Here is a 20,609-nt window from a genome sequence, read left to right as displayed (position 1 = left end):
CCCCGCCGCGTCGTCAGCAGCCGGCGCCGGAAGAGCGCCCGCCGCGCCCCGCCCCGCCACGTGACCCCGGGGGCCGGCGGGCGGCCCCGAGGGCGCGGCCCGCGCCGGGACAGAGAGGGCGGAGGCGGGGGGGGCTTGTCTCAAAATCAGTAAAACTTTATTCTATTTCCATTCTTTGCCATTAACAGAAAAAAATTGGAGAAAGCAATGTTTGTTTTACAAAGATAATGCATCTCCCAGAGAAGAAAACCCTAAATCGAGAATAGAGGTAACATGAAAAAACAAACAAACAAAAAAAAAAACAACACAGTACTGCCCTCTATTCAAAGAAAGGAACTCCTGATCTTTTTGGTAAAGTAATACTTAGACCAATCATTCAGTTTTCTTGCTTGATAACGTGTGACTGGGAAAACGGGGGAAGGGGCGGGGGGGCGGGGGGAAGCACACAGACATCAACTATTTCACCTTGATGAAAGTCTCAGTACAGCTATGGAAAGCCTAAGTATTTATTCTTTTACAGTACACTGGGTGCCGGCTGCAAAGAAGAAAAAAAAAAGTATTCACTTCAGGCACAACTTCTTTCTTTGTAAATTTAAATCAGTAAAAGAAACTGGGTTTAGAAGCTGCAGTGTTCTAAGCAGCAGCAAATTTGTGCATTGTTTTAAATATATTTAAATTACCACACTGATGGCACACCTCAGCCTTATGAAATTCTGCACTGCATGTGTTTCAGAACACTACAAAAATAAGTCTATCCCAGAAAGAGACTTTCACTGAGCTCTAACACAACTTTGCTGTCTAAAGAACTCAAGTTAAATGAAATATGAAAACATGGTAACATCTGGCCATCAACTTAAGTTATCTGAATGCTCATACAGATTTTCTGTAAAGTTGAACTTACTCCACCCTCATGGTCCTCATAGTTTGAGCAGAGCGAGCAGAAGTGAGCCTTCCACTTCCACTTGGAAGGAAAGATACAATGCAATCGAGTACTAAGGCATAGTAAAATATCTTGGCCAAAATAACAAAGAAAGCATAGATAACTGTAGTGCAGAATTCCATAAGGTCTACCAGAGTAGAGCTGTCTATAATGTTTACTCACATAGGCAATGTAGATTTGCAGTTACCAGTTGCGTTAAATGCACCATTCAAAACAAGCTTCTAAAATGTGATACTATAAGGCGCCACCTTAAGTTCTCCAGAATGCAACTGTGCATAATTTTAAAATGGTTTCATAAATTTATTTTAAACATAACATGAGAAGGTGTTAAAACTGGTGTAATAGCTTCTTAAAATTTGGAAGGGATGAATAGGGAGATATTCAGTACCCTTCACCAGCCCCCACCACTCAGTCGTACTTCAGGTATTGGCTTTGTTGATCAGTCTATAACACCAGCTTGACGGATCTTTCTCTCTGCACCAAATCCCTGCAAGAAAAAACAAAAGCTTTTTAAGGTCCAGCACCACGCTGTAAGGCAAACTTGTTTTGTTCCAACCATGTACAGCATTGGAACATTTCTAATTCACCACATTTGTCTTCAGAAACAGAGACAGTAACAAAACAGGGTTGTGTGGGTTACTCCTTACAAATTAAAACCAGAACACTCATAAGTCCTAGCTTCATAGATTCCAGACACTTTATTCCTTCTGTAAATCAAGTGTTGACAAGACTTCTCATGCTCTACTGAAACCACAGCATACATTATCAACAGAGAGTATAGTGTCCCCAACTTCTGACCAAAATAGGCTCATCTCAACAGCAGGAGACTCATTTGTGATGGAATTGAAGTGGACACCACATTTCAAACAGTTTAGATTTCCAGTAGCAAAGACAATGCTATCCAAGTTAAAACGTAAACTGAAGTTATCCTGCAAGCAGCAGCTTTATATTTCACTTACCTTTGAGTTATCCGGTCCCCTGGGCTGACGAAGAACTGTTAGACGAGGAGCATTGGCATCATCCAGATTAATGTTCTTTAAACGATTAACAAGTCTATCAGGTCGTGGAGCAGCAACAGCCTTAGCGCCTTCACTGTAACAAAGTCAACCACATGGAGTACTGATGAATTCCCAGAGGTGGTGTAAACTACTAAATTCAGTCACTTTCCATGTTAAGTCATTACCATGATCTGTCTTGTTTGAAAGCAGACCTGGATGACACCGTAGATGTCTGCCTCAAAACCATTACTTTAACACACCACTAGACTGCAACAGCAGTAGATCAAAACAGTATTCTCATTCTCAAAGGGGGTATTTCTCCAGTAAGGGTGATGTAGTTACTATTAATGCATGCATGACAGTATTCCCTACTTTTCCGTTGCCTTTCACTACACCAATAAAAGGCTTGTGAGTTGCTAGCACACAGCAGCAGGATATAGTTATCCCTGAAGACAATGAGAACAGACTTTGGAAAGAAAAATTAAATATTATCACTTCCATGGCAACAGGAAGATTTCTCAGACTTAAGCAAAATACATATTTAAAATAAGATGGTACGATTTAGAAGTTGTTCAAAAGCACAAAAATAAAAAAAAAAAAATCAAACACGTATCTCCCCTAGAAATGATGCCCCTACCTCCCAGTCAAAAAAGACTGAAAAACACCTGCTCCTTAGGGAACAACTGGAAGTGTTATGCATAAAGCATGAATTGCCATAGTCCAGGAACTTCATACAGAATTCCATCTGTTTTCTTATCATTCGTTAATTTCTGCATAGAAGACCATCCTTGCTATGGGGGAGCTTCTTAAAAAGAGAATAAAAGCAGAACAAGCTATCTGCAATTAAGTAAAGCTGAATTCTGATGCTGCAAAGTACTGTATGTCTTACAAGCGCTGGTATTTCTCAGATGAGAAGCTCCCACTGAAGCCAGCTGAAATTCAGAGCTCCAGTTCTAGGAACAGCTAGCTCAGTTTACACGTAGCATGCACACTCTACTACTGATGCAGGCAGTCTGCTAGATTAAAACAGTGATTTTAAATCCTCACCAGACACGCCACACGTTACAGGCACTGCATTTCCCTGTGCGCTGGTTCAGGATTACTGAGAACTCCACTTCATCCCCAGCCTGTAGTTCCACACCATCCTGAACTTCTTTGACATGGAAGAAGAGCTTTTTGCTGTCACCCACTTCATAGTTAATGAAACCAAACTGAAAACCAACACATCATATGGTTATGTCTTTCCCCTTGATCCAAACAGATGCAACAACACACAGTATTGCACAATTTAACAACTTATAGGAAAAAAAAAAAAAAAAAAAAAAAAAAACAGGACTCCAAGGAGCCTAATGGAAGTGGAAATGCAACTTCTACACTGAACAGAACTCTACTTCTGGAAGTCTAGCCACACTTCTGGAGTTTCTAAAGGCACATTTAAACCCCAAAGCCTATAAGCAAGTTCTGAAAAATGCCTAAGTCCTGACATTTGAATTAAACAGAAAAAAAATCAAAATACATTGCTGCATATTCTTTTCTAAGACACCACCTTCAAAACTACGTAATAGAAACAATTTTTTTTTTTTATAGCAGTGACAGACAAAAAAAGTTTGTTTGTTTTTTTTTTTTGGGTGGTCCTGTACAGAGCCAGGAGTTGGACTTGATGATCCATGTGGATGCCTTCCATCTCATGATATTCTATGATAAAGCAATATCCAGCAAAACCCATCTGGCCTCTCCATAAGTAACTAGAGGTTAATGCTGCGGAATAACTATAGAAATGGACAGCATTCACAACACTTAGTTCTCTAACTATTCTGAGATGCAAATAACTAGGACAAAGGTCAAACTTCACATTTCAGGTAGACCACAATCATCAACTGCTTAATGCTGTGAACAAGCTTCTTCTAGAAGCAGATTAGGCTTTTTTTAAGAAACAAAACAAAAACAACTTTTTAATGCCTTCTTCAGCACAAACTAGTCAGATCAGTTTCTAAGACATCTCAATGAACACGACAGAGCAGCTCCTCAGAATCAGCCACAGTAAGAACTGCTGCTCCCTAGCACTGAAGCATCAGCTGATGTACTAGTTCACCTTTCCTGAAACCATGTTACACCCTGCACAAATCAGTAACTGGGTTTTATAAGCCTAGGTCCCTAGAACACAGTATAAAGCAATCCATTTGTGCACAACAAACTTCCTGCGTTCAAGTGCTGAAGCAGGTTTTCATCTACTGTATGCTAGCTCAAACACATGCATCTTGCCTTCAGAGCAGTATTCACTCACCTGATCTTTCACACATTCCACTGTGGCCCTGCGGAATGGTGTGATGTTGACAGCCATTGTCTGCCCATTTTGGCCAAGCACACAAAGCTGGAACTTAACTGTCTCCCCCTTTTGCAGACAGTCACCTTTGTTTGCCATTCCAACAATTCCAAATGGATAGAACTCCCCTTTCATCTCACCTTGAGGAAGAAAACATACATGACATAATTAAGAGTCTTTTTTCCTACCTGAGGGCATTTAGAACTTATTTCTGGTATTAGAAATAGTGTTTTTACTGTCATCTTAGTAGTGTGAATATAATCCTCAACACTTCCTTTTACATGTAATTTATTAAATTCCTACGTTTCACGTGTATCCAGGAAGAAAATAGTTATAATTTACCTTAGCTGAAGGACTATGTTTACTATACTTAAAGCAAGCCTCAGGTAAAAGCAGTAAGTCTTACCATCTTCCATGACTTCAATCATGCCCTGGTATTCAGTTTGTGTGGGATCTACACTGCGCAAAGGACGAATTACTTTACCAGAGTAAACGGTTGGATCGGCTTCTTCAGTGATACCATTCACTGAAAAGAAACAGACAGTGCAAGAATCAGGAAATTCTAGGTATACTTCTTTTTAAAAATAAAAAGTGACTGATTCATATTGACCACAAGCCTATAGTTTGCACCAGAACAAACTTACAACAGTACACGATCGCCCAGTAAAACCAGAACAGCTCTAATTCAGCAATATGTAGCGATAGCTTTTGTAATCAAGTCCACGCAGACAGTTCAAGAGCAGAAATTGAAGGGTATTAGCTTCTCATGAAACTACAGACCATAGAACCTGAAAAAGCACGCTGAAGGATTTTACTTCTCCTACCATTGCACTCCCAGCTCCCTTTGATCCGTCAATGTTGGTTAAGCATGCATTTTGCACCCCAAAATCCTTAATACCCACACCTGCAATTTTTCTTTGAGGAACAGCACAACTAGAATTACTAATTTTGCCACTAGGTTTCTCCTCATAGAATTGCAAACTTTAACTATCAGCACATCTCAAGGGCCTTTTAAGCAGAAATTACCAGGTAGAGTCTTACCTGCATGTGTTTTGTTCACCTTTTCTGCACTGACTTTGTTTCCTTTGCCTTTTGACAAACTGTATTCAACTGTGTCTCCAAGTTCCAGGCTATCAATATCACCACAGTACTCACTACAGGAATAAAATTATATGCAATTTTCCTTTAGTTACGTGACAACAGCGATGCTCATCCAACATTTACATAGGTTGATTAGAATCCTTTTAATTGACTCAGCATCTCACATTTTCAAGAAATACTCATTCAAGAAAGTGAAACTTCAAATACACTATTCAGTAACTGTATTTCTTGGCCTGGTATTCAGAGGCCTAGATCACAAAGAACATTGACTAACAGAAAAGCCTGAACCAGTCCAGCAGAGATAATCAATGGAACTTGAGAAATCTAAGCATATAACCACGTGAGGTCCAAGAGTTAAACAGTCATTTGTACAAAAAGGATCGTCATTCACCTGTAGTGGAAGAAGATCTCCTTATCATGATTAGCTGTTTCAATAAATCCAAAGTTATCTTTCAGGGCTGCCACATATCCCAAAAGCCTCTTGGAACTATAATTGCGTCCAAGCATTCTGACAGAAACAGCTGTTTGCAGACCAGTTCTCTTCACTTCACAAACGCTGAACTCAACCTGTTTAAGAGGTACATATCAATACTACAGACAAAACTCATCAACAACAAAAGCAATAAAAATACCCTACAACCCAGACAACTCATTTCAAGGCTGTGTAGCTGGAATCAACATCTAGGTTCTGCAGGAAAGCCATCTCCTAGCCACTATTCTCCCAGAAACATCTGTCAGTCACTGACATTTATTACATTCCAGAGAAGGGCAGAGTCAGTGTAACACCTAGAAAAGTGAGCCAGCCTCTACTACTCTGCTTCTTTTGACCACTACATATAAAGTTTCTTACCTTTATGTGGTTTGCCTCTTTGCACCACACATCATCAGTGACCCACAGTGAGCATGTACGTAGTTTGGCTCACTCCTTTTATAATTTTAAAAGCAGTAATCATTGCCTTTCTGCAGTACTCCTGCATGGCTCCTGAACATTAAGTTTTCAGGCTGCTCTTCCAGATCTATCAGCTTTTTCCCCAGTCACTATTTCCCTGGCCATTTTGCTGCTAAGGAAACATCCTGCTTTTTCAACATCCATCTCATTGTCTTTATGCTAACCTCCTCTTGATTATTCACAAGTGGAGTCAGTGTCTTTATAAGCAAGGCTAAGAATTTTTTTACTTATAAAATGTATAATTTACATAGCAAGACAGTATTTTTATATATGTGTCACCAGGTTTTAGAATATACTTTCTTAGCCATAGAGAAGATTAAGCCACTCAAACCCAGGCCAGAATAAAAGAAAAAGTTGACTCCTCAGGTGCCTTGTCCTTCATTTAAGGAAGGCAACAAATTCAGTAACAAGGCAAAGAGAAGCTCTCATCTTGAAGTGCACGAAAAAGTATTCCCCAATGGTATACTTAATTATATTGCCTTATCTCCAATCTGTGGATTAGCAGATCCTTCCACATCCTTGGCCTGGTAAGGAATGGTCAGTTTTACTCCACAGTCATCATAAACAATTATTCCATCCTCGGCTTCCTAAAGACAAGATATCGAGATTCAGCAATTAGTGTCTTATTTATTATCAAACAAGCTTACTACATATAATTTAAGCACTGCTCTTTGCATTTGTATTGCAGCAACTGGTAAGAAATGCAGAACAACGAACTCTGAATAAGATCAAAAAACACAGGCTTCAAATGACATAACCCTGTCTAGTAAGAGCCAGAATTTACTTTTTTTTTTTTATTCTCTAAAGATACTATTCCTGTGAAGTATTTATGGAAAGTTTAATTATTCTATCATAGTTTAAAGCAGCAGAACAAATAGAAGAGGCACTTCTCCAACCCTAGAACTTTAATTTCAACCATTTCTAGCATCTTCTGCAGTATGAGGTAGAAAGAGGATCTTCTCATCAAGTTCTTGTAAATTACCCTCAACTGCAGCATCATTAACCGTGCTCTTAGTATCTCATTTCACAGAAATTGGTTTTCATTGAGTGCTGTCATTAGCAATTCAATGCAGTCCATATTTATGTAGGATAACCAGTGCTTCAGAATGTTCAGTTACAGATTTAAAAGCAGCAGCCTTAGTCTGCAAAGCCAGAAACACAGCACAGCTGCTTCTTGCATACTACCTTCTCTTTGCCTTTATTAGGGCTAGTGGCTTTAGCTGGAGTGGCTTCTTTGTCTATAGTGCCCACAAAACGGTGATCTGATTGGGTGTGGAAAGAAACCGTGCCCTTCGGAAGTTTTTTAATCCTAATAGCATGATTTCTTTGGGCAGACAGCATATCCTGAAAAACAAGATCAATAAGATCTTAGACAGGCTGCATGTTAATGCTTTTGTGAAATCTTAGTTTTCAAAGAAATTGTACTACTCACAGGAACCACAGTAAACTCTACTTCATCAGAAATATGGAGTTGGTTTCCATCCATAATTTCACTGAAGTGAAAGAACATACGAGCATCCCTGTCAACACATTTAATGAAGCCAAAGCCATCTCTCATCGCTGCGATCACACCCTGAAAATAACCAGAGGGACAATTAGTTTTGCTACACATACATAACATTTGTCTGTAATAAGATAAAACTGTGGAGTACATAATAATCTGAACGTAAAGCTCCAATCCTACAAAAACGCTTCTTAATATATGCACTTCTCTGTGAACTGTAGTGCTCATGGTTACAGCCAGCCTGAAATTCAAGCAAACCCCACTTACCTAGATTCCTCAGCTCACTCTCTTATTCATATGAAGTAGAAAGTGAAGCAGAAAAGATGAGTTTAAGCCAATAACAAGGACTACAGCCAAAGAACCTGATATTACTGCTACCCATACACAGGTTAGTTTTGTCCAGCACTTTTTACAGGAATGAGATATTCTTTAATACTGACCTGCACATCTATCTCAATCACCTTCACCCATCAAGAGCTGTTCTGCATATGACAGAACTTAGCTCTTTAGCATCCTTCTGTTTGAATCTCAGGCAGAGATTGTACAAAGAACAGTAAGACCAAAATTCAGAAGCCGAACACATTATCTCCCCCGATTCTTAAGACTTTTCACTGCCTGTACCAGAGAATTCTCAAGTTCTTCCAGCTTTCCTAAGGAACTGGAATTACCTACTTAGACTCAAGACCATTAAAACTTTTAAGTGTTCGAGACTGTGTTACTGATGTGTCTGCTATAACCAGCTAGCAATCCACTCCAAGAAGGCCAATTAACCTTTACTTTTCTTATATAATTTCATTTACTGAGTAGTTAACTTTTTATTTTCATAAAGGAGAAGTGTACAGAATTAATTCTGGATTTTCTACTATTTAAGCACAGTCTCGGAAGAGTGTCTGACTTCAGAAAAGGCAATGAAAGAAAAGACATTAGTGATTTTCACATTATGTTATTGAGACAACTACCCCAGTTTTCACCTTCATTCCTTCCCCTCAAGAAATAAAGACTTAAAAATAGATACTTGCCATTTCCCTAGTTTCATTAGTAAACTGGAAAGTATTTGGGAGAACCTCTATATTGGTGGCTCGTTCCAGTTTGTCACGCCTGTCTGTTGAAATATTGAATCGAACGTGGTCACTTTCCAGCAAAGTCACCTTGGATTTTGTATCTTTGTCTCCAAATGGAAGTTCTTTAGGAATCACAAAGTCAACTTTGATGCGGCCAGGTAACGGATCATTCTAGTGGACAGAAAAACGTAACACAAAAGTTTAGTTCACCTACGAAGCTCAGCATTCAAAACTTTATATAAGCACTTGGGAAAACACTTATTAAGCAGCACAGTTTCATTCCCACGTTTGAGGTTGGAAGGCATCACATCTGAGTGACTGCTCCTAAGATTACAGTGGCATTACTAGAATTTAATTTAGTTTCTCTCTTACCTATTAAATCAGCAGTTCCACAGACTTCAGCTTCACTGCAAACAGAATAGTTTGCAGAAACACTACTACTAACAGGTGTACTGGACAACACCAAATGCCTGCTTGATTCTATCCACAAGGCTTCATTTATAGCATTTCTAATTTGCAATTTTACTGCGCACACCAAAATACAAGTTTTTTTGTTTGTTTGTTTGGTTGTTTTTTTTAAGTACTAAACAAGTATTGCCAAATAAATAAAGAATCTATTTTGAGAATTAAGTTCAGGCTTTCCTGTTAAGTGTTCAAGAACACCTGCTCCACACACACATGCACAAAAAAAAAATCCACCAAACACAAAACAAAACCCAGAACTGGCCTAAACACTTAAGATAAGTGGTTTCATGTACACCCTTCCCTAAAAGCCAAACATTAAAGGTCAAGTCATCTCTGTCAAAAAAAAAACAAAAAAAACCACTTCATTAACTGATCACAGGAATCCATAAAACACATTTTCTTCCCTTTTCACTATGCTTTTGCCTTTAACATACAGCCTTAGGGGAAAAAAAAAAAAAAGTCCCTATTTTTCAGTTGGAAGTATTTGAAAGATTAAAAGACAACACACATTGCACAAGATACACTATCATTTATTACCCTAATCCCTGGTCCTTACAAACTTTAGAAAAATTTCTTACTGTGACTGCTGTCAATGGTTTTTACAAGTTAAGCAGTCTTCTACTCTGACATGATGCTCACATAGTAGACTGTTACAGAAAAAGGGGAGCTTTCTCTGCTTGAAATCCAATACATTATTTCACAAACTTAAATACTGAAATGCACCTGATTTTTGCTGGGTACTTTTGGAATTACTTTGGTTACAGTTCCTTCAAAGTGTTCAATGCTGATATCTTCAAAAATAACAGTTCCTTGTGGCAGCAGTCTTACATCTGTTGCAACTTCTTTACCCTGAAAGTACAAAGCCAGTTAAATATCCATATTGAAGTGGTAAGGCAACAGATTATTTTCCTATGAACTTCCTCCCCTCCCCCTTCTTTTTACAAGCAAATTTGAAAAAACAGAGAGATGTCCAGTTGCACCCTAGGATCTCATCTTCAGTTTTTACTGGATTTCGTCTTACATTTCTGTCTTTGATTGTAAACTCCACATCATCACCAGGCTGTAAGGCTTCTAGGTCACCTTTAAATTCACTATAGTGAAAGAATATCTCCTTCACGACATCACCCCTCTCAATAAATCCAAAGGCTTCCTAAGAACAGAACAAAGTGTTTAATAAATTGCCAAATCAATATACCATCTTACAAGTTCTAGCAAACACAATACAAGATTATGCCATCCCAGTACAGCAATCTCATTAGTGCATACACCTTAGACTACCACAACAAATATATTAAGGGAAACAGGAGTTCCTTTGTTTTCAAGGAGGTTATTAGTATCAAAGATTAGATATTTAAACCATTTCACCCAGTTGACCTTCACACCTCCAAACTCTTAATAACTCTTAATGCACTGAATTTACTTAGACTACCACTTTTCAGAGAAGCATTTAATCTTCAAGTAATATTTTGAAGCTAAAGCATCACTTACTTTCATGGCACAGACTACTCCTTGACAGCGGGCTTGTTTCTTTTTTAATAGCATAATGTTACGAGCACTTACAGCACCAGTACTAGAGGGAAGAAGTAAACATAATAAACCTGAAACACTTAAACTGGAGAAAAAATAAAATCTTATTTCATAATGACATTTCAGCTCTTAGAACAGGCATGAAGCTGCCTGACTACTAAAAGAGAAGTATGAGATCAGAATTGTAATACCAACTTACTGTTTATTTGTATCAATTACAAAGTTTATTTTATCTCCTGTTTCCAGCTGAATATTTCCTTCAACATCCTCTGGGGTGTAAGTCAGGTAAAACACTTCCTGTAAATTAACGTTGACTAATATTACTCTACTTGCAAAATAGTCAATTCGAAGAATTATTAACACTTTTCAGTGACAGTAACTGCTATTAAAGAAATTAATTTACTAAGAAAATTGAAAATGATCAAACACTGCATGCAAAAACATACTTTCTTCCAGTGTTGTTTTCCTAAGTCCATAACAACCAAGTTAAATTGAAAGGTATGTACATGGCTAACTTTAAATGTTGATTTCTAAACTTTCAAAGTTCAAACTAAGAATACACGAATGTTACGTAATCAAGCTTTGTTCAGTTTTAAAACTGAAGAACAACTGAACTATTTGGTTCCATATTAAATTCTCCATAGATACAGGTGGGCAAGCAAGCTGTACAATTAATGTATTTGCTTGTAGCAATTACCAAAGTATGCTTTTTATTTTTTTCCCCCTTCTAATAACTACAGTTCTTAGGACTATCAATTGTCTCCATTGCGTCAGATTTTTTGCTCATAGACCATAGTGACGGATCAGTCAAGAGTTCAAATAAAATACATAAGCTTTACCCCATTACGTTCGTAGCATACACTCCCTGTTGGACTCTGACCCGGGGCAGCTGGAGATTTACTCTCTAAATTGTGAGGAACAGCACACACAACCTACCAGTCAAAAAAAAAAAAAATCCATTGCTAGTCATTTCAGGAGCAGCATTGTTGAAAACAGAATGAATCTCAGTAGCCTCTATTATACATTCAAGGATGCAGTTCTAGTTTTAACTCAACAGGGAATGCCTTGCTGTAACGTTTCAACCTTATAGAACACCTGTTGACTTGAAGAACTGTTTGGAGCAAAGCAACAGGTCATGCCAAACCTCTGAATTTCTAACAGAGTAACAAAAATAGATTTTGCTATAACTGAATACTGTATGCAGTTAATGTGCACACTAAATGAATCTGTCATTCCTGAAGTAAAGGATGGAAATTGTGTGAATTGAAAATAGACATTTATCACAGGCACTAACTTGTCCATTTATTCGCTCTTCAGGTAATATTTCTGGTTTGATCTTCACCAATTTAACAGCAATGGGTTTTCCAGTTCGGCGATCAGAAGACACCTCAAATTCAACATCGTCTACAAAATAATCAAACACAGTAATGGCATTATATACATTTTTTTACTCCCTAATGGTTACATCTGATAATTCACTGCTTGTACCTCAACACAACAAAATAAAACTCAGGTACTTTTGTTACCTAGGAAGGATATGCTGTTTGCAGAACTTCTCTGCTTATTCCCGCCTTTTGCTAAAGAACCATTCCACTGTAAAGGCTTGCCCAGCAATACTTCCTCTCCCCTTCCCTCCTGCTCACCATATAACAGACCTCACACTGAAGGAGTTCAGACTACGTAACATTGTTATTGAACAGTTTATAACCTTAATTGCCACATAGATCAGTGGCAACCTCCCCGTTCTGCAAAATGGTCAGCAATCTTAAAATGAATTATTAAAAAAGTAGTGAGGCACAGTCTTACACAGTCTAAGCACTTGTTTCTTAGTCGTGTAACTTTGACTTAACACTGCACCTTTTTCCAGAACAGCCACATTTGTATTAATACAAGCTGTAGTAAAGATCTTTCACCAGGAGTGTGAGATTAATTCAATCATCTTTTTAGCCCATCAGGAGCAACAGAACACATCTGTTAATGCCACAAGATAAAAAGGTTTTCTACCACAAGTAAAGACTGGTCTTCACTTGGTCAAAAAGCTGCCTAATTACCTCCTACTTTGAGCTCCTGTAAGTTGCCATTATATTGTGAACAGTGGAAGAACAGTCTAGCTTGCCGTTCTGAACACTGAATGAATCCGTAAGAGGTCAGCAGTTTTTCTATAACCCCAGTCTCACGCAGTGCTGCCGAAGTACCATTGGGGTACCCGTTGTGTCCATTGTTGTGGAGAAGGTTTGGATCAAAGCTCATCTGTACAAAAGAAAACATAGCAAGAACAAAAAAAAACAAAACAAAACAAAAAAAAAAAGCATGCTACTTAAGTCTCTCCATAAACGCATAACAGAATAAGACACACAACAGCTTGTGGAATTTACTGTAACAGGCAAACTCTAACCATTTTTAAAATACAGTAAGAATTCCAAAACTGTCTAGCTCTTGTAAAACAGCAATTCTTAAATTCAGACAGGCAACAGAACATAGCCAGAAATAAAACACTGAAATAAAGCCTGCTTAGACCAAAACAAGCTTATGACTTTCCTAAGTACATCTCAGACAAAGCACTCCTACATTCACCATTTCATATCAGACAAGCCTGAAAACACCTAAAACACCTGTTCTTCCAAAAGAAAAAGGAAAATACCAGTCCTCATGCCACTGTACACAGCAACTTCTCAGCAGAAGTCAGCTTTCAACCATGGTTCCCACATGGTTCTAAAAAACTACTGGTAATAATCTAATGGTAAAACTATTAAGAATAACCCATGCGGTTTTATTTTTCCATGAACATTTCCACTTTCATACTACTGTTTACATGTTATTTAAAGTTCCACTTGAAAATGATGTTATACCAAAACCTAAGAGGTATTTTCACTCATTTTGTTTTGCAGGAGTGTCATTCTGACGTGAAAATGTCTATAAAGCTTCCAAAAGAAAAAGAGATACTTCATAACTGTCAAAACCTCAAGGGAATGAGGGTATTCTATTGCAGCGTAGAACCACAGCACCAGCGCAAGGCAACAGTACAACCTGGCAGTTTACAAATACCAAACAAAATATGTACCTGCTACATGAACAGCTGCTTCGCAAGCAAATTACCAATGGATTTTATTGCCCCAGCACTCATACTGTTTGGGAGTTTAGTAATGCACTGTGTTACATAAGGTATTGTAGAACAAGACAAAAAAATGCAGTACTGTCTGTTAAGAGTGGTGTGATAAGCTACAGTGTAACAGCCAAGCAGTTACCCAATCAATTTTAATCAATACTGCATTCCTATTCTACAATTATGAGAAGTCAAGGTTTGGGGGGTATCCTGAAACTGTGATAACGGGCATAAATACTATTATATGCTCAATTAGGTGTAAAATACCAACGTATCTGAAAATACATTGAATCAAAGACATGACCCCCGTAGAGAACCACTGGAAACTCCAGTCTACCTTCCTCCCCAAAGGCCTCATGCCAACGAGAAATGAGGGCAGCCAGCCTGTTGTCTAGCTCAGTCTTGAAAACCTCCAGTGACCTAGGTTCCACCATCTTTCTGGGTAACCTTGTGTCAATGTTGTTATTTGCTCCCAGCAAAGAAGTATTTCCCTTATGTCCAGACTAAATTGTTTAATGGACAAAGACCACAGGAACTGCACCTTTTTCATGCAGTAGATCATGTTTACAGGACACATTTTCTCATAATATCTAATTTAAAAGAACACTATACCAAGCTGCTAAGAGCTGCACATTACTCCCTGCCAGCATTACATATGAACCCTCATCTTTTGAATAAGGCAACCCCTAGGACATCCGATTAAAAAGGAAGATGCCCCTGTGGAAGACAACAGCTGATGCGTTTCATTTTAAGCCACCCTAGAGTTTGAAATACTTTTCCAAATTAAATTAGTACTGCAAAATGGCTGTGGGAAGGGAACAAGATGTATTATTAAACCTTTTCACAAAAGAGTGGGTTAATGGTCTTGCCTATTATGAAAGCTCAAATCAGTGTGACAAATGCTTTTTGTCAGTCATGGATAAAATGGTCTTTTCACACCTCCAGTGCTGGCTGAGTACACAAACATCCCCTGCTACAATGGCAAAGAAATTAAGTAATAGGTTACGACTAAAGGTACATCAGTTACAGGAAATAACAAAAATCTACCTAAGAAACAAGTTCAGAATAGCATAGCTTAGTGTTAGAACAATACTATTATCTCTTGCTCAAAGATCATCATTGCACGATGCCATCTGAACACCCTGGGTTTAAAGGAGAATTTATCATTTTAGCACAAAGCAACATAGTGGGTCTTCGATCAACTAAAGCCTGACAACTTAAGTTCAAGGAGAGAGATACTCCTCAGGGTGGCACTAAGATTTGCTGCAGAGGGCAAGGCATGGCATAACGTATCAGCAGTCTTTCCAGACGCTTGTCATATTGCCACAACTGTTCAATGCTGTAACAGAGCACAAAATAGCAACAAAAAACCTACACGCACCAATTCTGGTAAGTGAATAAAAACATAAAAACAGATAGAATTATTGTCACAAAACTGTTCTCTAAGAAACATCTACCAGGAGTACTGTCACAAAATTGTTAAGAAACTTCTAGGAATAGCCTACAAGATAGGTATTAACGTACAAACAAGACTTGTTCAGACTTGAAATATAATGGTTATATACTGGACCACAACCACCTGGCTGTGCTGTTCACTCACAACAGCTCACTCCCATTTTTAACACAGCTCATTAGTCAATTAACAAGAGTAAGAGCTATGAATATAGTTCAGCAATACAAGTACTTAGAAGAAGAGAAAAAAACTGTGCAGTAAGATGGAAAGGAAGCTAAACAGAGATTACACAAACTGAGGAAACCAGTAGTTTTGGGAAAAAAAGAGATTGAAATCACACCACTTTTACTAGAATAGAGAAACATTAATAACCAGCTAAGGTTATAAAACAAGTACTGTTACATAGAACTATAACACGAGTAATATTAATTCATCATACTACAACCAAATCAACATTGTGACAGAACTGTTAAAAAAAAAAAAAAAAAAAAACCAAAAAATAGCCTTCTGCTAATAACCTGTTTCCAATTAAGTTTGAAAGAATGTAACTCTTTAAATAGCACATGCACCAACCTCGCAGTGATATTCAAATATTGCACTTTCAGTAGTATTAGCTGATTCTTCTGTTTCAGCACGAAGTTTCAAAGGATGAAGACTGCTATTTGACAGAGAGAGAGAGCACGCAAGAGAAAGTGATCTATCAAGCTAATAAAGAATACAAGTGCTGCTGCCCTGGGCAGTTTCAACACAGCACTGGAGAAAACAAAGACTACTAGCAGCGTTGGGACGTGCTTTTTTGAAGCTGTTGAGTAGGCACAAACTTCTGGTTTCAGATCAAGCCTTGTATCTTCAGTGTAAGTTTCCTCTTCTTTGGTCTTGAGTTGTTGTTACGATGTGGTATATTCTTTTCCTGATCTGAACTTGAAGCAGCAGTTTCAGGTGGTAAATTCTGTTCTGTTCCACTTCATACTGGAAAGAGAAAAAAGACACACACTAAGAATAACTTTAACAGAAACTATACAGCCCTAGCTGTTCCTATGAATAGGCACATAATATCCTCTACCTTAATGCTACAGGTTTGATCCACACTAGGAAAAGCCGTCTTACAGATGTATTTGGCGTTCCCATTTTCAATTTTGGTTTCCCAAGAAACTCTACCTCCAGCCAGTGATATGCTATTTCTAATTTTAAACTCTTCAGATGCAGTTACACATTCCAGGAAAGGCCCCAGTTTGTACAACTAAAACAGCAACCTTTTTTCTTTTTGATGAATATCAGCATCATTTAATACACGATGTAGTCCTATTATTGCTACCAATAGCTTTATATGGGTACAGCCCCATAATTAATCAACAAGAACTTGCACACACTTTCAAAATAGCCGCATGATACAAAGAGGAGATGAACTAGGATTTCCTGATGATTTTTGTTCTGAAAGGTAAGTCAAAGACCAGCAAAACCCTTAAAGCACCTTTAGCTTTGTATGAAAATAAACAAGCTTCTGAATTATTCCTACAGATGCTATATTCCTATTCTACACAGACCATATGCATGCCAGCACAGCTTGTAAAATAACCACAGAGTCAATCTCTGGCCTTCTTAAACCCCTGTTTACAAACCGTTGATGAAATATAGAAAATGTTTGTACAGATAACATAACACAGAAGCCTCTCCCCAACAGCAACTAGATTAACACTTATCTCCTAGTGTTCTGTGGTACCACTTTGTGTTTTCACGGGAAAGCAGCTTAGACAGAATGCCACCTACCACATGAAATAGAAAGCTTATGAAGACAACTACTTTTAAAATAATATTTAAAAAAAATCAAGCTTTATTTTGAGTTTGTTACTTATTTAGTAAATAAATAAGAAAACAGGGGGAGTGGAGATTTTTGCACATAAATCCTGTTAAGAAGCAACATAGCTGTGAATCTATGGATAAATTAGCATGTTACAAAGCAATCTAAAAGCACGAATCCCCTGAGCATATAACTCTTCCTGAAGTCATTCCACAAGCTCCGCAATGAATGAATAAAAATATGGACAAAGCCTATTTCCCCACTGTAGTTAGAAACACAATTTTTCATTTTACAATGAGCTTTGAATTTCCTTTAGTGAACTGTGAAGCTGGAACAGTCCACTTAAAAAACAAAAACCATGAATTTAAATGAACACAAAGACATTTTAACACTTAGCACAGTGAATGCTGACTGCAGTCAGCCACTCCAGATAAACACTCTGAACCTTCAAAAGCATACAAAGGACGCATGCAAATTCACCAGCTGGTTTTCACAGAAATTTATATTTCAGCTATCTCCCCTCCATATAAAACATCTTCCTTTAGCCATCAATCAGAACTACTTTGGTCTGCATTAAGCTTTCTTGTCACACCACACATACACAAGAGACTAAATGTGAAACTGAACTAGGGCAGAAATCCAACTGCAGGTACAAAGAAGTATGTGGCGTAAAAGGTTTGCAGTGAAGGACTAAACTATATTAATAAAGTGAAATAAGAAGACTTACAGCTAATACAAAAATAATAGAATCGCTAGGTTTTTCACACACCTCTTTACAAGATTCAAACAACCTTTATCACTATCTCTTTCACGATAAAACAAACATTCCCCCAAGTTCAACAGAAACGAAGCAGGCACACACCACACCATGGGAACTGCAGAGAAACGTATCACCTTATTATTAAAACACTTCTCTCTCACTTAGTTAGACTAATATTGTTAGAGCTCTACAAGAGCTACTAGTTAGATCAAACTACATTTCACACTTCTGGGGCATGGAATGTATTATGTTTTCAGAGAACAATCAAAACACCTGTCTGCCCAAAGATGACTAAAACAAATGTTGCCAGGTAATGGCATAAAGATTAAGATTTTCCCTTAAAAGCAGGTTTGACTCATTTACTACATTCACTATGTTTAATCATTCCAAAAAAAAAAAAAAAAAAAAAAGGAAAAAAAAAGGGCAGAAGAATGAAGCAAGCTAAAGTCAAGAAAAAACTGGAAAATGGGTGTGTGCATCTGCTCAAGTTTTTTACTTTCTAATTCAGCTACTATAAATACTCCTCCAAATGGTAAACACCCTGAGCAACTGCCCAGCCCCTGGGTCACAGCGGACAGTGCATTTCTGTATTTACAGCTGAACAAATTAGTGCAAAGGCAACGAAGAGACAGAGCTGGATTAGTCCTGTTCTTGGAGTCTTTCTGACGTGGATTTTGCTAGATGACAGTAAGTCACACGCAGTTGTTCATACCTTGAAATCTATACAGCCTAGCAGTAAAGACTGCCAGATTAGACGCTTTGATTCTCATTTTCTTCACACAGACAGGTATGTATCTGTGAGAACACGTATTTCACAGAATTAATGCAAGGGCTTCTAGATGTAATCCCCTCTTATGTATGATTAAATTTAACAGAGATAAAACTTTGCATTTTTATTATGAATTCACAGCTCAGCTGCTTGATGACACTGGGAGGTAACGCCATTGCACATCTGAGGCGGTTATCAGATGGAAGTACCGAGTATCATCTCTTGAACACTCCAACCAAAATACGACAGCAGCGGTATCGGCTACCTGGTATTTACTAGATTACTGAACACATCTACTTAAAAAAAAAAAAAAAAAAAAAAAAAAAAAAAAGAGCTACAGCGAAAAAAATCCAACGCCAATTTAATGCTTTTGGTATCATCGATTGAAAAGAAAAAAAAAATTAAAAAAAGTATCAAAAGCAGAGCTCGGGGAAGGGCCCCACGCCCGCTTTAACCCCGCCGAGCAGCACCGAGCCCGCCCCGCACCGCCGGCCTCGGGGCGCCGCCAGCCGCAGGAGGCGCGCACCAAGATGGAGGCCGCGAGCTCCGCCGAGGGGCGGCGCCAGGAGCCCCGGGCAGCGGCGCGCCGGGCGGGGGCAGCGGGCAGCACATCGCCGCGGGGGCTGCCGAGGGGCCGCGCCGGGCTCGGCCGCAGCGCTGGGAGGGGCCGGGGCCGCCCTCCCCGCACACAAAGGGGGCGATGGCGGCCGCTCCCCGCACACAAAGGGACAGGGCCGGGGCCCGGCTCTGCGGCGGGCGGGGCCGCGCGCGGGGCACGCCGGGAGCTGCCGGCCACCGCCATCGCCCCCCCCTCCTCGCGGCCGCCCCTCCCCCCAGGAGGCCCAGCGCCGAGGCCTCGCCCGGGGCCTGCCGGGACCCGTAGTCTCCCCCCCGCGGCGCCCCGGCCGAGCCGGCGCCTGTCGCCCTGCAGCCCCCAGCAGCCCCCGCGGCGCGGCACGCCGCGCGGCACGCCGGGAAAGCGAGTTCCGGAGCCGCCGTCGCCGCCCCGCCCCCGCGGCCGGGCGGGACTCCGGCCCCCCGGGGCCCCCGCGGCGGGGCCTCCGCCCGCGGGACGCCGGGAAACGTAGTGCGCGCGCCGCCAAGGCCCGGCGGCCCCCGGCCCCCCGTCGCCGCGGGCCGCGGCCCAGCGGGCGGCCCGCCCCCGCCCCGCGCTCTCCCCGCTCGGCGCGGCCGACGAGCGGCGCGGGGCAGCCTCCCCCCGCCGGGCCCGCGGCGGCAGGCGGGGCGCGAGGCCGGAGGCGCCTCCCGTCTCGCTCGCCGCCACCCAGAGGCCCCCGGTCCCCCCTCGCTCGCGCCAGCGCCGTCTCCGCCGCGCCGGGAGCCGCCGCCCGCCGCACTCACCCCCCCAGCTCAGCGCCCCCGCTCCAGCGCCGCCATGAGCAGCACGGCCCAGCACGTAGGAACAAATCCCGGCCTCTCGCGAGAACGCGGGGCGGAGCCGCGCCTGCGCCCGCAGCGGCCCCCAGCGGTCGCATGGTGCGCATGCGCGCCGGGCACCAGGCCAACGGCGCAGCCCCGCGCGGCGGCTTCTGCGCAGGCGAGCGCCCGGCGGGCCCCGCCCCCCCCCTCCTTCCGAGCGAAGGGGGCGGGGCCGGGCGGGGGCCGGTCCCGGCCTCGGTCCCGCTGCAGCGCGGGGCACGGAGCTGCGGGGCCCAGGGGAACGCGGCGCTACCGGGGGCAGGCCCGGTGCCGGGGAACAGCCCCGCCTGCAGCGGAACCCTCGCCTCGGGGCCCGGCGCGGGGCCCGTCCGCCCCTGCCGCCCGCCCGGGCACACGACTCGGCAGCGCTGCCCTGGGGGCTCCTGCCTGCAGCCTCCAGCCGGAGCCCAGCCCTTTC

General features: G+C 41.1%; 1 protein-coding gene across 3 annotated transcripts; it reads right to left on the bottom strand.

Moving 5' to 3' along the window:
- Positions 1 to 135: 135 nt before the first annotated feature.
- On the bottom strand, positions 136 to 20,247 carry CSDE1 (cold shock domain containing E1). Of its 3 annotated transcripts, XM_084498141.1 has the most exons (21): positions 20,114 to 20,247; positions 15,998 to 16,393; positions 12,920 to 13,118; positions 12,163 to 12,272; positions 11,708 to 11,800; positions 11,068 to 11,165; positions 10,830 to 10,911; positions 10,363 to 10,491; positions 10,065 to 10,190; positions 8,835 to 9,047; positions 7,744 to 7,884; positions 7,497 to 7,655; positions 6,791 to 6,898; positions 5,754 to 5,929; positions 5,303 to 5,415; positions 4,668 to 4,787; positions 4,223 to 4,401; positions 2,986 to 3,149; positions 1,900 to 2,032; positions 1,359 to 1,427; positions 136 to 535 (listed from the first exon to the last, which is right to left on the bottom strand). In XM_084498141.1, exons 3-20 carry the CDS (start codon positions 13,116 to 13,118, stop codon positions 1,380 to 1,382), a joined length of 2,391 nt encoding a protein of 796 aa, XP_084354267.1. In that variant the 5' UTR covers positions 15,998 to 16,393; positions 20,114 to 20,247; the 3' UTR covers positions 136 to 535; positions 1,359 to 1,379. The 3 variants fall into 3 exon arrangements, with proteins under 3 accessions (XP_084354267.1, XP_084354265.1, XP_084354266.1); XM_084498139.1 differs by having other exon boundaries at positions 136 to 1,427; XM_084498140.1 differs by lacking the exon at positions 20,114 to 20,247 and adding an exon at positions 18,695 to 18,774 and having other exon boundaries at positions 136 to 1,427.
- Positions 20,248 to 20,609: the final 362 nt, after the last annotated feature.

The sequence above is a fragment of the Aythya ferina genome (assembly GCF_964211825.1).
Source record: "Aythya ferina genome assembly, chromosome: 25".
In the NCBI taxonomy this organism is placed as follows: domain Eukaryota; kingdom Metazoa; phylum Chordata; class Aves; order Anseriformes; family Anatidae; genus Aythya; species Aythya ferina.
The sequence above is the reverse complement of the archived record's forward strand: the minus strand, read 5'-3'. Positions and strand labels throughout refer to the sequence as shown.